General features: G+C 41.7%; 1 protein-coding gene across 1 annotated transcript in view; it reads right to left on the bottom strand.

The window, feature by feature from the left end:
* hs6st3b (heparan sulfate 6-O-sulfotransferase 3b) overlaps positions 1 to 3,007 on the bottom strand; it is a 174,782-nt gene extending 171,775 nt beyond the window's left edge. The window contains exon 1 of the mRNA XM_062069178.1: positions 2,233 to 3,007. Within this exon, the coding sequence (XP_061925162.1) occupies positions 2,233 to 2,798 (566 nt within the window). The 5' untranslated portion in view covers positions 2,799 to 3,007. The remainder of the gene's footprint in view (positions 1 to 2,232) is intronic.
* Between the last annotated feature and the right edge of the window lie 17,349 nt (positions 3,008 to 20,356).

Raw genomic sequence — 20,356 nt, 5'->3', positions numbered from 1 at the left:
TACAGACCTGGGCATTCTGCGGCCCACGGGCCACATCCGGCCCTTTGTGCGTCCCTGTCCAGCCCGCGTGAGGCCAATCATAAATTACAAAATAAATTTTAAAAAGTATCTATCGAGTGTGCAATACAAATGTGCTGCTTTTGTTTTGAAAAGCGTTATTTGTATTACCTCCATGTGGACGTATGTGCGTGCGTGATTGTGAGTGAATGTGAACAGCTGCAATCACAAATTACAAAATAAAGTTGAAAAAACATCTATGTCGTGCGCGCAATACAACTGTGCTGCTTTTATTTTGAAAAGTGTTATTTATGGGCGTATGTCCGTGTGTAACCTGTGAGTGAAGGTGCACAGTGACAAGTGATGCACGGTTTACACCTGAGACGCTAAAAAGAGAAAAGTTGATGACTAATGGCGTGTTTTCAACAAGACATGGACTGCCAAGCAACGTTCCCTCTAAGGTGTGCGCCTGCGCAATTGCGCACTGCTCAGGCGTCCTCTGCGCACAGCAAATATATGCCGCGCACCAAATCAAATCCCATCTGAATTCTAAATAAAATAAACACATTTATTCTGTGTAATTTTGCAATGCTACTTTGAGTGACAGTGACAACAAGCGGCCCTAACGGTGTTCGTCAACACCGTTCAATTGAACACCGTTCAATTATTGTAACATCTATCGAGATGCTTCGAGGCCAGGAATTATATCGATCACTTTATTGAGCAAAACTGTTTATATTCGGCCATAACCACACCAAAAACATGAGTAAAACACTTCTATCTCGAAAAACTAGTCATTTTCTGCCGTACAAACCAGGCCAAAACCAACTTGTCATCTGTCACCAACACGCATAGCACTAAGCCACTGGTGCGTTTATGGCCACACAAAAAGTCGGACAACTCAAACACCACACAAAGTTACACTATGACTCCTCAGTCATACGTGTGCTTATTTTACTGTCATTTATTATTATGTTAATTTATTTATAATAATCATGGATTGCTGTTACTAGAGAAAGTTACAGGAATGCACACTTCATCCTATGCTTACATTTCATTGTGCAACATGAGGATGTTTAAGGGGAAATAAATGTGATCTCTGAAAGGGGTACAAATGATTTCCAAAGCAGTGCTTTTGGTATAGAGTTAAGTTAGGTTAAATGAAAGTATTATTATTATTATTAATTATTATTATTATTATTATTATTATTTATCTTACGGTATATATCAAAAATAACATTGAGCAAAATTTATATGAAATATTGTCGATGTGGCCCTCCAGCAGTGCTCTGGTTGCTCATACGGCCCCCGGTAAAAATTAATTGCCTACCCCTGCATTAATAAGTACTTAATAATGACTAGTTAAGAGCCAATATGTTACTAATTCGCATGTTAATAAGCAACTAATTAATGGTGAATATGTTCCCCATACTAAAGTGTTACCATGTTTTTTTACTGGTGCACAAAATGAACCGTGCATGAACATCACCTTGTTCAAACAACAAAACCAACACAGTGCATAAACTCACAACAAATTACACACCTTCAAGAAGTTTTTATTTACACGATGAGTCGGGTATGTCTTGACCTCCGCCGAACCCCTGAGCCCGACTCACCGAACCCCTAGGGTTCGATCGAACCCAGGTTAAGAACCACTGGTATAGCATGTTCTATATGTTATAGTTATTTGAATGACTCTTACCATAATATGTTATGTTAACATACCAAGCACGTTCTCAGTTGATTATTTATGCGTCATATAATGTACATTTATTCAGCCTGTTGTTCACTATTATTTATTTATTTTAAATTGCCTTTCAAATGTCTATTCTTGGTGTTGGGTTTTATCAAATAAAATTCCCCAAAAAATGCGACTTATACTCCAGTGCGACTTATATATGTTTTTTTCCTTCTTTATTTTGCATTTTCGGCCGGTACGACTTATACTCCGGAGCAACTTATAGTCCGAAAAATACGGTATATTTGGAAAGGATGACATTTTATATTTGTTTACAAAATACATTGTTGCCGTTTTTCTTCATGTTTAATGTAAGACAAGAGTCATATAGCCATCTTGGCTGAAATACCACTGGGCACTCAAACTTGAAGGTTTGCTTTCTCCAAGATGAATATGAGCATTCTCCATATGCAGAACATAATAGGAGTTCATTAATACACTTCAGTATATGCAAAGTGAAATATGCGCATAATAAAGTTGAGACTTCTCCACTGTACCTGGTGTTTCTCTGGACGTCCTTCTTATCCATGATGACGGGCACGCAGTTGGTCAGCTCGGTCCAGTCCGCATGCAATCCGCAGCTCCACCCGGTCGAGAAGCGGGAGAAGAGCCACGACTCGTCCTTCCCGGGCCGGTGACAGGTGCACTTCTTCTGGCCGGGCTTGCAGTCGCACGGCTGCTCCAAGCGGATATTCCTCACCAGGTGCCGGCCGAAGGTGGTGCCGCCCGTCTTCTGGATGTGCAGGAAGACGATCACGTCGTCCCCCTCGACGTGGAACCCGACGCGTCGGTCCAAGTCCCTCTCGGTGAAGTTGAATTTGAACGGCGCCCTCGGTGGCGCGTCGTCCTCCAGGTCCTGGTCCCGGTCGAAGTCGTCCGCGTCCTGGAGGTAGCGAGCGGTGAGCAGGCTCACCCCCCGCTGCGCGTCGCCGGCTTTCAGGGGGCACGAACGGCTTCCGGCGGGACATATGTACTGGTAACCTATGGTGACAAAAAGCACGGCCAGGATAGGAACCAGGATCAGCTTGCTGGACTTCTCATCCATCATAGCCTTCGTCTTCATTCCATCACCGGGGGGAGGAATACGAGTTCTGGACTCAACGCGCCCTGTCAGGTGCCTAATGATTGGAGAAGTGCAACATGTTGACCGCGCGAATAGAATAAATGAGCTCCAAAGTTGGAATCAAACTTCTAAAAAATGACGAGGCGCCCGCGGTGGCTCCCATGCTCGCGGTGGTCCCGGTGTGAAGGCAAACACGCGTGTGGCGTCTCGGGAGGGATGTCGCAAAGACCAAATAAGACTGTTGCGCAGCCACGCCGCCTCGCTCACGCAACCCCCACCGCCACCGGCAGCATCCCGCAGCCTCCCCCGGCTGCTGAGGCGCTCTGACTGGCTGCGCTCACACAAGCTCCACGTCCTGCACACGACATCCCATAATGTCTGCACGTAGGAGCGTGATATCTATCTAGCGCAGGGGTGTCAAACTCATTTTTACGGAGCCCCTAAAGCACATCTGGGCAAATCAAGGCCCGGGGGCCACATGCGGCCCGTTAAGCTTTTCAATCTGGCCCACGGACATTCCTAAATATTATTATTAGATCTTTAAGATGGAAACTGCAGCTGCCATTATGATGTGCAGCAGACCTGGGCATTCTGCGGCCCGCGGGCCACATCCGGCCCTTTGTGCGTCCCTGTCCGGCCCGCGTGAGGCCAATTATAAATTACAAAATACATTTTAAAAAGTATCTATGTCGAGTGTGCAATACAACGGTGCTGCTTTTGTTTTGAAAAGCGTTATTTGTATTGCTTCCGTGTGGACGTATGTGCGTGCGTGATTGTGAGTGAATGTGAACAGCTGCAATCACAAATTACAAAATAAAGTTGAAAAAACATCTATGTCGTGCGCGCAATACAACTGTGCTGCTTTTATTTTGAAAAGTGTTATTTATGGGCGTATGTCCATGTGTAACCTGTGAGTGAAGGTGCACAGCGACAAGTGATGCACGGTTTACACCCGAGACGCTAAAAAGAGAAAAGTTGATGACTAATGGCGTGTTTTCAACAAGACATGGACTGCCAAGCAACGTTCCCTCTAAGGTGCGCGCCTGCGCAATTGCGCACTGCTCAGGCGTCCTCTGCGCACAGCAAATATATGCCGCGCACCAAATCAAATCCCATCTGAATTCTAAACAAAATAAAAACATTTATTCTGTGTAATTTTGCAATGCAACTTTGAGTGACAGTGACAACAAGCGGCCCTAACGGTGTTCGTCAACACCGTTCAATTGAACACCGTTCAATTATTGTAACGTCTATCGAGATGCTTCGAGGCCAGGAATTATATCGACCACTTTATTGAGCAAAACTGTTTATATTCGGCCATAACCACACCAAAAACATGAGTAAAACACTTCTATCTCGAAAAACTAGTCATTTTCTGCCGTACAAACCAGGCCAAAACCAACTTGTCATCTGTCACCAACACGCATAGCACTAAGCCACTGGTGCGTTTATGGCCACACAAAAAGTCGGACAACTCAAACACCACACAAAGTTACACTATGGCTCCTCAGTCATACGTGTGCTTATTTTACTGTCATTTATTATTATGTTAAAGGCCTACTGAAATTATTTTTTTTTATTTAAACGGGAATAGCAGATCCATTCTATGTGTCATACTTGATCATTTTGCGATATTGCCATATTTTTGCTAAAAGGATTTAGTAGAGAAAATCGACGATAAAGTTCGCAACTTTTGCTCGCTGATAAAAAAAAGCCTTGCCTGTACCGGAAGTAGCGTGACGTCACAGGAGCTAGGATTCCTCACAATTCCCCATTGTTTACAATGGAGCGAGAGAGATTCGGACCGAGAAAGTGATGATTACCCCATTAATTTAAGCGAGGATGAAAGATTCGTAGATGAGGAACGTTACAGTGAATGACTTGAGAGGCAGCGATGGACGTATCTTTTTCGCTCTGACCGTAACTTAGGTACAAGCTGGCTCATTGGATTCCACACTCTCCTTTTTCTATTGTAGATCACAGATTTGTATTTTAAACTACCTCGGATACTATATCTTCTTGAAAATGAGAGCCGAGAACGCGAAATGGACATTCAGTGCCTTTTATCTCCACGGCAATACATCGGCGAAATGCTTTAGCTACGAGCTAACGTGATAGCATCTTGCTTTAACTGCATATAGAAACAAAAGAAATAAACCCCTGACTGGAAGGATAGATAGAAAATCAACAATACTATAAAACCGTGGACATGTAAATACACGGTTAATGCTTTCCAGGCTGGCGAAGGTTAACAATGCTGTGCTAACGACGCCATTGAAGCTAACTTAGCAACCCGACTGCACAGAGCTATGCTAAAAACATTAGCTCTCCACCTACGCCAGCCAGCCCTCATTTGCTCATCAACACCCGTGCTCACCTGCGTTCCAGCGATCGGCAGAAGGACAAATGTCTGTCAAAAAGAACTGTGAAAAGAAATGCAACAATGCAATATTCAGTGTTGACAGCTAGATTTTTTGTGCACATGTTCCATAAATATTGATGTTAAAGATTTCTTTTTTTGTGAAGAAATGTTTAGAATTAAGTTCATGAATCCAGATGGATATATATTACAATCCCCAAAGAGGGCACTTTAAGTTGATGATTACTTCTATGTGTAGAAATCTTTATTTATAATTGAATCACTTGTTTATTTTTCAACAAGTTTTTAGTTATTTTTATATCTTTTTTCCCAATAGTTCAAGAAAGACTACAACAAATGAGCAATATTTTGCACTGTTATACAATTTAATAAATCAGAAACGGAGGACATAGTGCTGTATTTTACTTCTTTATCTCTTTTTTTCAACCAAAAATGCTTTTTCTCTGATTAGGGGGTACTTGAATTAAAAAAATGTTCACAGGGGGTACATCACTGAAAAAAGGTTAGGAACCACTGATCTAATTAGTTACTATGGTAATGCAAGTCACAGCAGCTCAGACGAGGCACCAAGCAGTGTGGGGGGTTGAGCGTTTCCACAGAGTGTTTCCAGAGCGGCCAGCCTAAAATGCGGGTGTCAGGGACAGACGCGGAAGGAGATTTTTACAACAAAGTTCTAAAGCTTAGTGACATATCAGATGTATCAGATTGTAGGTGGGGGTTTTTATCCTTTGCCTTCATATTTCGCTGTGTTTTTTGCATTTTTGTTGTGTTTCGCTTGATTGTAAAATATGTCAATCGAGAGGGGGTGTGACGTTCATGTGTTGTCAATATTCAGTGTTTTATTGTTCATAGTTAATATTGTAAATCCCAAATTCTTTATTTTCATGTACATTCTGGGTGTCTCATTCAGTAAAAAAATGTAAAATTCCAATCCTTTTTCTAAGGCGGTCTGTCATAGCGTTTTTAGCATTCAATCAGACATTATTGTGAGGTTTTGTATTAGTGTTCATAAATATAGATATACCGGCCCCCAGACACATTTTTTCCTCTAAATTTGGCCCCCCGAGTCAAAATAATTGCCCAGGCCTGCCCTAAAGGGACATGGAGGGGGAAAAATGTTTCGCGAGATCTCGCAATACTTTTTGCAAGATCTCGCTAAAAGTTTTTTTTTCCTATGTCAGTGAACCAGAAGTGGAACAGACAAAGCGATGGAGGAGCCTACCCATCATCCGTGGGCTTGATTGATTGAAACTTTTATTAGTAGCTTGCACAGTACAGTACATATCCCGTACAATTGAACACTATATTGTAACACCCGAATAAGTTTTTCGACTTGAGATGTAGTTGGTCAGTAGGCTCTCTATAGTGCCTCTGTACATCTCTGTCCAGACTGGAGCCTGCAGTGCCTCAGACTGGAAGTCTCTCCAGAGAGTGGTGAGGACGGGGGAAAAGATCATCAGGACTCCTCTTCATCCTATTCAGGAAATCGCAAAAAGCCGCTGCCTGACCAGGGCTCAGGAAATCTGTATAGACTCCTCCCAGCCCCACCAAGGACTGCTTTGACTGCTGGACTGTAGAAAGAGGTTCCACAGCCTCCATAGCAGAACCTCCAGGTTCTGTAACAGCTTCTTCCCTCAGGCCATAAGACTCTTGAACGATAACTTTGACAGTCTTGAAATTTACATAATCAATTACCACTGTATTTATTAGGGGTGTCCCGATACAACTTTTTCACTTCCCCTACAATACTAATATTGGAGCCTTGAGTACTGGTCGATACCGATATTGATCCGATACGATGTCAGAATCGTACATACTTTTATTATTTTCTCGTATGGCATGTTAGAAAAAGTTTGATCAATTGAAATTATTCAAACATAGTAGGTATGAAAAACACAAATCTATTTACCACCTGGAATGGACTTATGCTGTCTTTAAGTTGAATTGGAGTGGTGATTGTTTATTTTTTAGTGACACTCAGTGGCCACAATATTTTGTTAAATTAAAGGGGTCTTATCATGCAAAACTAACTGCTCTTATCTATTGGCACCCGCTGTTGTGTAGTCTGCATAGGTCCCAAAAATATTAAATCAAACCGTGGAGGCGTTGCAGAGATACTTTTAAAACAATCTTGCATTCCTTCATACTTCCTTCAAATGAGCCGTTTGGAATTTGCCCAATTTGTGATGTTGTTTTCTACATGTGACATCAGTGGATATCTCCACATATGGTAAACATTTATCCAAAGATCTTTGCCATTGTAGTCCGACACTGCAGTCATTGAGCTCCTTTTTTTTCTCTATCCGCTTGTTGTGGGGCAGACTGACTCGTACATATACATGATCCTCTGCTGTTGCCATTTCTTTTCTTTCATTTCATTTTTATTGTCATCCAGCATCAGACATTCCTATCCATTACATCATATTTACATACATCATAAATCTGTTGTCTGCCCTAAATGTCAAAATATGTTTTTGTTTATATCCCAATGATGCCACCTCACTCAAAAGAAAGAAACAGCAAGAAAACAAAATAATAATATTTACAGATAAATCAATTAAATAAAGAAAAAATAAATAATAATGATAATAAATTAATAATAATAATAATCAGAAATAAGACTATAAACAGATAGTAAATAATAATAATAAAAAAAAAAATATATATATGTATATATATAAAATATATATATATATATATATATATATATATATATATATATATATATATATATATATATATATATATATATATATATATATATATATATATATATATATATATATATATATATATATATAGACATATAGGGAATCTTTTTTTTTTTTTTAGACAGTGCAATCATTAAGTCGAGAAATTAAAAACAGGCTCATGGGCCGGACATAATTGACCAAATTTTCCCAGTATGAAGCGAATTTCTCCAATTTATAATTAATAAAAGCAGTTATCTTCTCCATTTTATATATGTCCATTGTAATTTCCATCCATTGCTTCAAAGTTGGGCTCTCCTGGGATATCCATTTCCTAGTAATGGTCTTTTTACAGGCCACTAGTAGGATATTCATTAAGTGTTTATATTTTTTCTTTTTCCAAAAAAAAAAAAAAAAAAGTCTGTTGCCATTTCTAAGACAAAGTAGCATATCGTTCAACTTCTCACTTATATCTCTCAGTATGTGGAATTGGAAACGATAAAAACTACAACATGGCTGGCGGGGAGAAGACGCAGTCAAACGGGAGGCACATAAATACAAAACAGCTCATCCTGAAGAGGCTTGAAGATGGTCTGTAAAACATAATCTATGCACCATTTTGACTAAAAAAAAATCTATATTACCTGTGGACCACCAATAATTGTTTTGAACGTAAAAAAAAAAAAACATCCTAAAATGACCCCTTTAAAAAGCATAGAAGTTTGTAAACATTTTTTATGTAAATTGCAAACAGCCCCATTAAATGTTCAGGTATTCATTTCAAATGCCATTTATATGTATTTCGCATTGTTTTCTGCCTGTAAAACTATTATCGTTCTCCATAAAAATCAATCATGGGTGCTGTTGGGTGATTTGTGATTTCCGACAGACTGTGAAATGTGAGCGTGACAAGCTAAGTGCTGATTGAGTATGTGAGGGGAGCGGGCTGAAGATCACAGCTGTATGGAGACGACAGTAACTTGTTAGGTATGTGGGCTTGTATTAAGCCTCAGGGAGTTGAACGCCCCTGCCTTACATAGTTCCGGGTCACCCTTGGGCAAGGTGTAGTACCCGAATGCCCCCCCCCATCAGGGTTACGATACCCCCCATGAACTATACTATAAGAGGATGCGTTACCCGGCCCGGAGGAAGCCCGGGGCCCTCCTCCGGAGCTAGGCCCGGAGGTAGGGCTCGTCAGCGAGCGCCTGGTGGCCGGGCTTGCCACGGAGCCCGGCCGGGCACAGCCCGAAGAAGCTACGTGGACACACCATCTTCTCTGCCACGTGGGCCCACCACCCGCGGTCGGAACCAGTGGGGTCGGGTGCGCTGCCAAGTGGATGGCAGTGAAAGTGGAGGCTCCAGACGGACCAATTCGGGGCAGCAGAGGCTGACTTTCGGGACGTGGAACGTCTCTACGCTGGTGGGGAAGGAGCCTGAGCTGGTGCGAGAGGTGGAGCGCTACCGGTTGGATCTGGTGGGGCTTACCTCTACGCATAGCAAGGGCTCTGAAACCACACTCCTGGACAAGGGATGGACCTTGTTCACTTCTGGAGTTACTCAGGGCGTGAGGGCACAGGCGGGTGTGGGGATACTCACGAGTCCCCGGCTGAGTGCCTGTGCGTTGGAGTTCACCCCAGTGGACAAGAGGGTCGCCTCCCTTCGCCTTAGGGTTGGAGGGGGGAAAACTCTGACTGTTGTTTGTGCATACGCACCAAACAGGAGTTCAGAGTATTCAGCCTTCTTGGATACCTTGCATGGGGTCCTGTATGGGGCACCGGCAGGGGATTCCATAGTCTTGCTGGGGGACTTCAACGCGCACGTGGGCAATGACAGTGATACTTGGACTGGCGTGATTGGGAGGAACGGTCTCCCTGATCTGAACCTGAGTGGTGGATTGTTATTGGACTTCTGTGCTAGTCACGGACTTGCGATAACAAACACCATGTTCAAGCATAAGGATGCTCATAGGTGTACCTGGTACCAGAGCACCCTAGGCCAAAGATCAATGATCGATTTTGTAATCGTATCAGCTGATCTGAGGCCGTATGTTTTGGACACTCGGGTGAAGAGAGGGGCTGAACTGTCAACTGATCACCATCTGGTGGTGAGTTGGGTTAGATGGCGGGGGAAACCTCTGGACAGACCTGGCAAACCCAAGCGTGTAGTGCGGGTGAACTGGGAACGTTTGGAGGAGTCCTCTGTCCGGAAGGACTTCAACTCCCACCTCCGGCGGGACTTCTCTGCCATCCCTGTGGAGGTTGGGGACATTGAACAGGAATGGGCAGTGTTCAAAGCCTCTATTGCTAAAGCTGCAGCTGCGAGCTGTGGCCAGAAGGTCTTAGGTGCCTCAAGGGGCGGTAACCCTCGAACACCCTGGTGGACAGTGGTGGTCAGGGAAGCCGTCCGACTGAAGAAGGAGTCCTACCGGGGTATGTTATCCCAGGGGACTCCGGAGGCAGTTGCAAGGTACCGACGGGCCCGAAGGGCAGCGGCCGTGGCTGTGGACGAGGCTAAGCAGAGGGTGTGGGAGCAGTTCGGGGAATCCATGGAGAAGGACTATCGGGCGGCACCAAAGCTGTTCTGGAAGACCATACGGCACCTCAGGAGGGGGAAGCAGGGAACCATCCAAGCTGTGTACGGCAAGGATGGGACTTTGCTGACTTCAAGTGAGGAAGTCGTAGGGCGTTGGAAAGAGCACTTTGAGGAACTCCTGAACCCAAATACATCAGACACACCCTCCCTGATAGGAGCAGGGCCTGAGGATGATGGGGGATCGACGTCGATCTCTCGGGGTGAAGTCACTGAGGTAGTTAGACAACTCCACAGTGGCAAAGCTCCGGGGGTTGACGAGATCCGTCCAGAAATGCTGAAGGCTCTGGGTGTTGATGGGCTGTCTTGGTTGATACGCCTTTTCAACATTGCGTGGAAGTCTGGGACAGTGCCGAGGGAGTGGCAGACTGGGGTGGTGGTTCCCCTTTTCAAAAAGGGGGACCAGAGGGTGTGTGCTAATTACAGGGGTATCACACTACTCAGCCTCCCTGGGAAAGTTTACGCCAAGGTACTGGAAAGGAGGGTCCGGCCGATAGTCGAACCTCAGATTCAAGAGGAGCAATGTGGATTCCGTCCTGGTCGTGGAACAACTGACCAACTCTTTACGCTTGCGGGAATCCTGGAGAGGGCCTGGGAGTATGCCTATCCAGTCTACATGTGTTTTGTGGATTTGGAGAAGGCGTATGACCGCGTCCCTCGGGAGATCTTGTGGGAGGTGCTGAGGGAGTACGGAGTGAGGGGAACCCTGCTGAGGGCCATCCAATCTCTGTACAACCAAAGCGAGAGTTGTGTCCGGGTGCTTGGATGTAAGTCGGATCCGTTTCCAGTGGGGGTTGGTCTCCGCCAGGGCTGCGCTCTGTCACCTATCCTGTTTGTGATTTTCATGGACAGGATTTCTAGGCGGAGTCGTGGCCATGGCGGAGAGGGTATACGTCTCGGGGGGCTAAAGGTTGCGTCACTGCTGTTTGCAGATGATGTGGTCCTGATGGCACCTTCGGTTCGTGACCTTCAGCTCTCACTGGATCGGTTCGCAGCCGAGTGTTCAGCGGCTGGAATGAGGATCAGCATCTCCAAATCTGAGGCCATGGTTCTCAGCAGGAAACCGATGGTTTGTACAGTCCGGGTAGGGGACAGGACTCTGTCCCAGGTGGAGGAGTTTAAGTATCTCGGGGTCTTGTTCACGAGTGAGGGAAAGATGGAGAAGGAAATCAGCCGGAGAATCGGAGCAGCTGGGGCAGTATTGCAGTCTCTCTGCCGCACTGTTGTGACGAAACGGGAGCTGAGTCAGAAGGCAAAGCTCTCGGTCTACCGAGCTATCTACATTCCTACTCTCACCTATGGTCATGAAGTGTGGGTAATGACCGAAAGAATAAGATCGCGGATACAAGCGGCCGAAATGAGTTTCCTCAGAAGGGTGGCTGGCATCTCCCTTAGAGATAGGGTGAGAAGTGCAGTCACCCGAGAGAGACTCGGAGTAGAGCCGCTGCTCCTTCGCTTGGAAAGGAGCCAGCTTAGGTGGTTCGGGCATCTCGTGCGGATGCCTCACGAGCGTCTCCCTAGGGAGGTCCTTGTTGCACGTCCCACTGGGAGGAGGCCCCCCGGCAGGCCAAGGACCAGATGGGGGGATTACATCTCCTCTCTGGCCTGGGAACGCTTCGGGATTCCCCAGGAGGAAGTCGCAAATGTTGCTCTGGAGAGGGAAGTCTGGGGGTCTTTGCTGGAGCTGCTGTCCCCGCGACCCGATTCCGGATAAGCGGTTGAAGATGGATGGATGGATGGATGGATAGTAGGCGCTACAGTCTAGTTTATATTTTTTGGTGTCTGGAACCGATTCATTGCATGTACGTCATTTCTTATAGGAAATATTTGGTTTTCTTAAAGAGGATCTGCACTTTTTTTGGAATTTTGCCTATCATTAACAATTATTATGAAAGACGTGACGACAGATGGAATTTTTTTTTTAATGCACTCTAAATACTAAACGTAAATACAAGTCTGCTTACAACGGAGCTAATGGGAGGTCCTCTATTCGGCCCATAAAATCCAATAAATAACCATTCAAAAACTACCAACAATACTCTATTCTCATTACGTGACAAAATGCATCAGTTGAATTTATTTTAATCAGCCCCTTAATTCCTCTAACAGCTATACAATTATAAAATGATGTTGCTGAATAGACAATATGTCTATTTTTTTTATTTCATTTCTGACCATCTAAAAATGTTGACACACACACGTGGGGCGGATTATTGTCCTCTGTCAAATCACAATGTGCGTGATGAATATTTGTATTTGCATTTTCTTCTCCCAGTTTTGTGGGAGTTAAGGTGATCAGCATATATTGTGCATATCAATGAAGACAGAGACGCAAAATGGATGTAAGTATAGGTCGGGGCTCAGCAACCCGCGGCTCTCGAGCCGCATGCTGCTCTTTAGTGCCACCCTAGTGGCTCCCTGGAGCATTTAAAAAAAATGGAAACAGATAGGGGAAATATATTTTATTTTGTTTTAGTATGGTTTTTGTTTGAGGACAAACATGACACAAACATTCCCAATTGTTAGAAAGCCCACTCACTGTTTAATATGTTTGTGCGTATGCTTCACTGATGAGAGTATTTGGTGAGCATCGTTTTGTCCTGCTAATTTCGACGGTCCTTGAACTCACCATAGTGTGGACTGTGACGCAACAGTTTGTTTACATGTAAAATCTTCCACTCCTTCTTTGTCTCATTTTGTCCACCAAAAGTTTTATGTTGTGCATGAATGCACAAAGGTGAGCTTTGTTGATGTTATTGACTGGTTGGAGTACTAATCAGGCATATTTGGTCAGTGCAAGACTGCAAGCAAATCGATGCTAACATAATATTTCGGCTAGCTGTATGTACATATTGCATCATTATGCCTCGTTTGTAGCTATATTTGAGCTTATTTAATGTCCTTTACTTATGTCCTCTGTGTATTTAATTTATATTTGCATGTCTCATGACACATTATCTGTATGTAATATTGGCTGCATTTCAGATAGTTGTTTGTGTGCCATGTTGTTCCAGACCACAGCAAACATTACCTAGCTTTCCAAAAATTGTAATAAATACATCAAAAGAAGACAGCCTGCCGTTTCCTTTAACTTAGGCACACACATCTATACCTTTGGCCATTAAAAGCCAGTAATATCCAGGAGTTATCTCACCTTCTGAGTAGCCTCTAATTTACTAATGGTTTTTAATGTTGTAAATATGTGTAGAATAAATATTACATTTCAACATTTCTGTCAACGAAGATTTGCTTCAGCCTGCGACAAATAGTAATTTTTATTGTAGGCTATTATAGCTAATATAGACACATAATGTGTTCCCTTCATTATAAGACTTATATATGGCTTTTCATATTTTGTGGCTCCAGACAGATTTGTTTTTTGTATTTTTAGTCCAATATGGTTCTTTCAATGTTTTGGGTGGCCGACCCCTGGTGTAGGTGTAAGTGTAAGTAAGGCCATGACAGAAGTGTCATCCAACTAATTGTAAATCAATGTATCATCCCAAAAGTTATGAAAATATTTTATGAAGGTCGAAAAGTTTTTTAGTGCCGCTTTAAATGGTCTAAACGTAACAGGCGACCTTCCAGTGTTGCTGCGCCAGGTGTACCTCACTCCCTGACATCTTCAAGAGTAGTGCTGGTTGCCCGGCTGCCATCTTTTGGCTCGGTCCTCAGCACACTCACCTCTCATGCAAACAAGCAGGGTTCACTTCCTAGTGCGGAATGGTTTAAAGGCAGGGGGCCGACCCACATGGGTTACATAAATTCCAGCATTAAGGCTAGATTTTGGTCAGGATGGAGTTTAAAGGCAATTTTAGGGAAGGGGAAAAACAATAAAGTATGTAGCAAGGCTCTAATGGGATATTTTAAGATCACAGGTTTAATACTTAATACTTTTTTTTTCTTCTCTCTCCCCTTTTGTTATGTGTGGTTTTGTAGAAATACATTTTTGATATCGAAACTGAAATTCAAGTATTTCTTTATATATATATATATATATATATATATATATATATATATATATATATATATATATATATATATATATATATATATATATATATATATATATATATATATATATATATATATATATATATATATATATATATATAAAATAAATACTTGAATCTTAAAATAAGGGACGACTCAGTATTATAAGGGACGGGTGGCAACCCTATACACTCACCTTTCACTATTTGAGTAGTCTTTGTTCTGCCATTTGCGTACTGGCGAGCGATCTCTGAATCCGGGAACATATCCCTCACGGATTTGTTGAAAACATCCGCAAATGAGAACGGGATGTTGCTTGTAGCTATCATCATAGCCATCTTTGTCTCGGCATAAGTTACACTCTCGGGTCTCCATTTTGCAAGGTGGCCCATAATACTGGGCTGTGACCGGTGCTGCGTTGCAAGGTGGCCCATAATACTGGGCTGTGACCGGTGCTGCGTTGCAAGGTGGCCCATAATACTGGGCTTTGACCGTTCATGAGTGACTATATCCGTTCGGCCACCATGTTCAATGGAGAAGTCCGATCTACAAAATTTGCAGGCAGCATACCCTTCCCCTTCAAGCTGTCCTGGATGAACTGAAATTATTTTTTCCAATCATTTTGGAACTTGCAAGCGTACTTCTTCTTCTTACTCCTCGTTGCCATGTCACTTCTTCTGCTTCGTCTTCTTCTTCTGTTCGGATTGCAGCGCTTGACTTCGAGGTGTAAGCGTTATTATTGTCCGGCCGGAAACGGCGCCCAGTGAAGGATGGTGTAGCAATATTGTTGTCCGGGTAGAAATCGGGAGAAATTCTTGAGAATGGTTGCCCTGGGAGATTTTCGGGAGGGGCACTGAAATTCGGGACACACCCGGGAAAATCGGGAGGGTTGGCAAGTATGCCTATAGCGTTGGTTGCAACCCGCCATAAAATGAAGAAGAAGAAGATTTTGGTCAACCCAAATGCACTATTGTGGTATCTCTGAATCTTAATTGTTAGAAAGTAATAACATGGGGCCTTTAAAAATGTGCAGTATAATTTACCTGTGGTCACTGGCGTATATACACAATGCAATGAGATCCAAAGCAACAGCTGTATAAACATCTTACTTTTACAAATGTAAAATGTTCAGTAACAACATATTGTTGAATTGAGTTGAGTTGAATTTGAGTTTATTTCCAACAAGCATGCATACAACATGACACATCACGATTTCCAGTTTCTCTATTCAACATGTTCGAAAAGGAGTAGGAAGAAGCAGATGTTATTTAATCCTACCCCTTTTCCTTTACATAGCAGTTGCTAAAACTTTTGTTCACTTCCTGTTCTCAATTTATTCACAATATACTCCATAAGTAATAACAATACAAATAAATTAATTAATTAAAATTGGTGAAGTAAGTTATATGTATGGTGTATTTTGGTTATCTTTTTCAGCTCTATAAAAGGGGTGAAATGTTTAAAATCAGAATTATGTGGGTGCGGTGAAACACCACTTTATACACAGAGTGCCTTCCAATCAAACCAAAATATTATCAGCTATGACCCCTTTAAAAAAGGAACAAGCGGTAGAAAATGGATGGATGGATGTACTCTGTGGCAGTGTTTTTCAACCTTTTCTGAGCCAAGGCACATTTTTTTCTTAGAAAAAAATCTCGGGGCACATCACCAGCAGAAAACATTAAAAAATGAAATTCAGCAGCCGATATTGACAATAAAAAGTAGTTCTCACAATTGTTGGATATGAATTCAAACCATAACCAACCATGCATCACTATAACTGTTGTCTCAAAGTAGGTCACGACCTGTCACATCACGCCGTGACTTATTTTGAGTTTTTTGGTGGTTTCCTGTGTGTTTTAGTTATTGTCTTGCGCTCCTATTCTGTTGTTAATTGTCATGTCATGTACGGATGTACTTTGTGGACGCCGTCTGCTGCTCCACGCGCTGTAAGTCTTTGCTGTCGTCCAGCATTCTGTTTTTGTTTACTTTGCAGCCAGTTCAGTTTTAGCTTTGTTTTGCATAGCCTTCCCTAAGCTTCAATGCCTTTTCTTAGCGGCACTTGTCTTTTGTTTATTTTTGGTTTAAGCGTTAGACACCTTTTCACCTGCACGCTGCCTACCGCTGTCGTCTGCATATTGTGATCACGACAAACCATGATCCCGACACCTACAAAGCATTTAGCTACCTGCTGCCACATACTGATATGGAAGAGTATTACACGGTTACTCTGCCGAGCTCTAGACAGCACCGACACTCAACAACAGCACATTTGCGGATTACAATTACTGGTTTGCAAAAAATATTTTTAACCCAACTAGGTGAAATTACATAATCTCCCACGGCACACCAGACAATATCTCACGGTACACTAGTGCAGTGATTTTCAACCACTGTGCCGCGGCCCACTAGTGTGCCGTGAGATACAGTCTGGTGTGCCGTGGGAGATTATCTAATTTCACATATTTGGGTTAAAAACATATTTTGAAAACAAGTAATTATAGTCTGCAAATTATGTGTTGTTGTTGAGTGTCGGTGCTGTCTAGAGCTCGGCAGAGTAACCGTGTAATACTCTTTCATATCAGTAGGTGGCAGCCGGTAGCTAATTGCTTTGTAAATGCAGGTAAAAAGGTGTTTTATGCTTAAACCAAAAATAAACAAAAGGTGAGTGCCCTTAAGAAAAGGTATTGAAGCTTAGGGAAGGCAATCAGAACGAAACTAAATCTGAACTGGCTACAAAGTAAACAAAAACAGAATGCTGGACGACAGCAAAAACTTACTGTGGAGCAAAGACGGCGTCCACAATTTGCATCCGAACATGACATGACAATCAACAATGTCCCCACAAAAAAGGATAAAAACAACTGAAATATTCTTGATTGCTAAAACAAAGTAGATGCGGGAAATATCGCTCAAAGGAAGACATGAACCTGCTACAGGAAAATACCAGAAAAAGAGAAAAAGCCACCAAAATAGGAGCGCAAGACAAGAACTAAAACACTACACACAGGAAAACAGCAAAAAACTCCAAATAAGTCATGGCGTGATGTGACAGGTGGTGACAGTACACCTACTTTGAGACAAGAGCTATATGCATGGTTGGTTATGGTTTAAAGTCATATCCAACAATTGCGACAGTGACTTTTAACTGTCAACTGAGTTTATGATTTCTGCTGGTGGTGTGCCTCCGGATTTTTTCAACGCAAAAATGTGCCTTGGCTCAAAAAAGGTTGAAAAACACTGCACTGGTGTGCCGCGGCACAGTGGTTGAAAAAGGTCACTTCATTAGGTACACCTGGACAGTATTACCATAGACCAGGGGTCACCAACGCGGTGCCCGCGGGCACCAGGTCGCCCGTAAGGACCAGATGAGTCGCCCGCGGGCCTGTTCTAAAAAAAAAATGAAATTTTTTTTAAAAATTAAATCTACATAGAAAAAACACAAGATACACTTTCAATCAGTGCATCAACCCAAACAACCTCCCCCATGCACACTCATCCACACCCACTCACACTAAAGGGGTTATTTCTTTCCAATATTCTGGTTCCCACAACATAGACAACACATCTGCAAGGGACACAGTCCCTGAAGCACACATGATTGTATAGGCTGTTGGTCCACTAAAATTTTCATTAATTACTATTTTTTATGTAATTATTTTTATATTGTTTTACTTTCTTTTTTATCCAAGAAAATGTTTTTTATTTATTTATCTTATTTTATTTTAAAAAGGGCCTTATCTTCAACAGACCAGGTTGTCAATTAAATTAGATTTGTTTAAAGGGTTTTTTAAACCAGGCCCAGCCCAGATAATGTCCAAGTCGGACTCAGCAACACACACCTTCATTCATGTACACAGAAAAAAATTAGGGAACACAACAGATTGCATATCATTTATAAACAAAATTACATTTTCAAAATAAGCATTTATGTACAGTCCAGATTATGTCCAGGTCACTCAAATTAGGGAACACAACAACAGATATCATATAATCTATAAACATAAATATACTTTCAAAATAAGCCTTTGAGGACTTCTCATCTTTTTTTTTAATGTTTTTTGGCATCATTATCGTTTACAACCATGTAACTTTCTAAAGTTAGAACATACTGAATAAATGTTTTAAAGAAAGTAATACTAAGTGAATATCTGTTTTTGGCCTTAAAAATAAACATTTTACAGAGTACTATAATTAAATTGACTAAATCATGATTGTCAATGAACTCTCCTAAAATAACAGAAACCACATTAAGCTTCATAAACAAACCAATCCTTAAACACATTTTTTCAACTTCCACCCAAAACAAAGACACAATATGACAATACCAAAACAAATGCAGGGTGGATTCAGGCTCCTCAACAAAATCGGCAATCATCTGACTCTGTCATATTCCATAGTTTTAACATTTTCCCTGTGGGTAAGAAGTTATAAATAATTTTAATTTGAAAATAACGATTTTGCACATCGATAGTGGTTTTATAGATTAGTTTGAATATGGCATCCCATGGCAACGGGCAGTCAAAAAAGTCCTCCCATTTTCCATTTGTGTTGTATGAGGCAGCCTTCAAAGATTTCTTTATTAAATAAAAATTATATATTTTTCTATTTATTTTAGTCCCTTTTTGCCAACTAGAATTTCTTATTAGAGGTTTACAAACTAATAATTTAGTAGTTCCATCATTAATTATTTGTTTCCATCTTTTCCCAATTACTCCAGTTAGTTGATAAAATGAAAAGCTTGAGCAAGCATCACCATACATAGCTCTAAATTCATCATACTTCATAATTTTACCATTCTCATTGATAATATCATTGACAAAAATGATTCCTCTTTCAAACATATTTTTCCAAAAGAAAGGCTTTCCATCTATTACAATATTAGAGTTCATCCATATTAACTGCTGCAAAATATCCTCTCTTTTTTCTGGCACATAAAATTGAAAACACCACTATGAGTGGATTGTTTCCTTTATGAACCCCGCCATGTTTCCCAGCAGACTCTCTGGGAGGGGATCACTTGTAAAAAAGGATACAATTTATTTTGATACAGTACATGTTTTTTGTCCAACAGGACATTTGTGTACCACTCAATGTTTAAATACATCTTTGGAACAATTGATGCTTTTAAAGACAGACACATAGCTTCAAGGTTGAGAAGTTTCAGGCCCCCATATTCATACTCTTTGTACAAAACCTTTCTTTTAATCTTTTCTGGTTTGCCGTTCCAGACAAAATCGAAGACCCTCCGCTCATAAATCTTAAAAAAGTTTTGTGATGGAGCTGGTAATGACAAAAACAAATAAATAAATTGAGGAATAATTAACGAGTTGGCAATAGACATTTTACCATACAAGGTTAGGGATTTCCCTTTCCATAATTGCATAATTTTGTCCAGCTTTCTTAGTCGATTATCATAATTTACTGAGCCTAGATCTTCCAGATTTTCTGGGACAACAACACCAAGTATGTTAACTGGTCCATCCGTCCACAAAACAGGCACTTTGCATTCCATTCGAAAGGACGTTCCCTCTAGATTTCCGATCCTTAACATTTTACATTTATCATAATTAAGCTTAAGGCCAGATTGCTGTGAAAATATGTCCAAAAGATTAAGAAGGTTCCGCAAACAATGAGGAAAAATCTTATCTTTGTGAATCAGCCTTTTCTGACATGAACTTCATCAAGAACAAACACAGAACACGCCTCACTGATGCACATCTGCAAGACTCACTCAGAGTTGCAGTGTCAAGTTACACACCAGAGTACAACACACTAGTTAACAGCATGCAATGCCAGGCTTCCCACTAACTGACAAAGAAACAGATAACATATTTGGTGTCCAGTTCAAAGTGTGACATGATTTAAAAATTTGAGAGTTTACTTTTGTATTTCACATGAGTTAT

This window comes from Entelurus aequoreus, linkage group LG14 (assembly GCF_033978785.1).
Source record: "Entelurus aequoreus isolate RoL-2023_Sb linkage group LG14, RoL_Eaeq_v1.1, whole genome shotgun sequence".
Lineage (NCBI taxonomy): Eukaryota > Metazoa > Chordata > Actinopteri > Syngnathiformes > Syngnathidae > Entelurus > Entelurus aequoreus.
The sequence above is the reverse complement of the archived record's forward strand: the minus strand, read 5'-3'. Positions and strand labels throughout refer to the sequence as shown.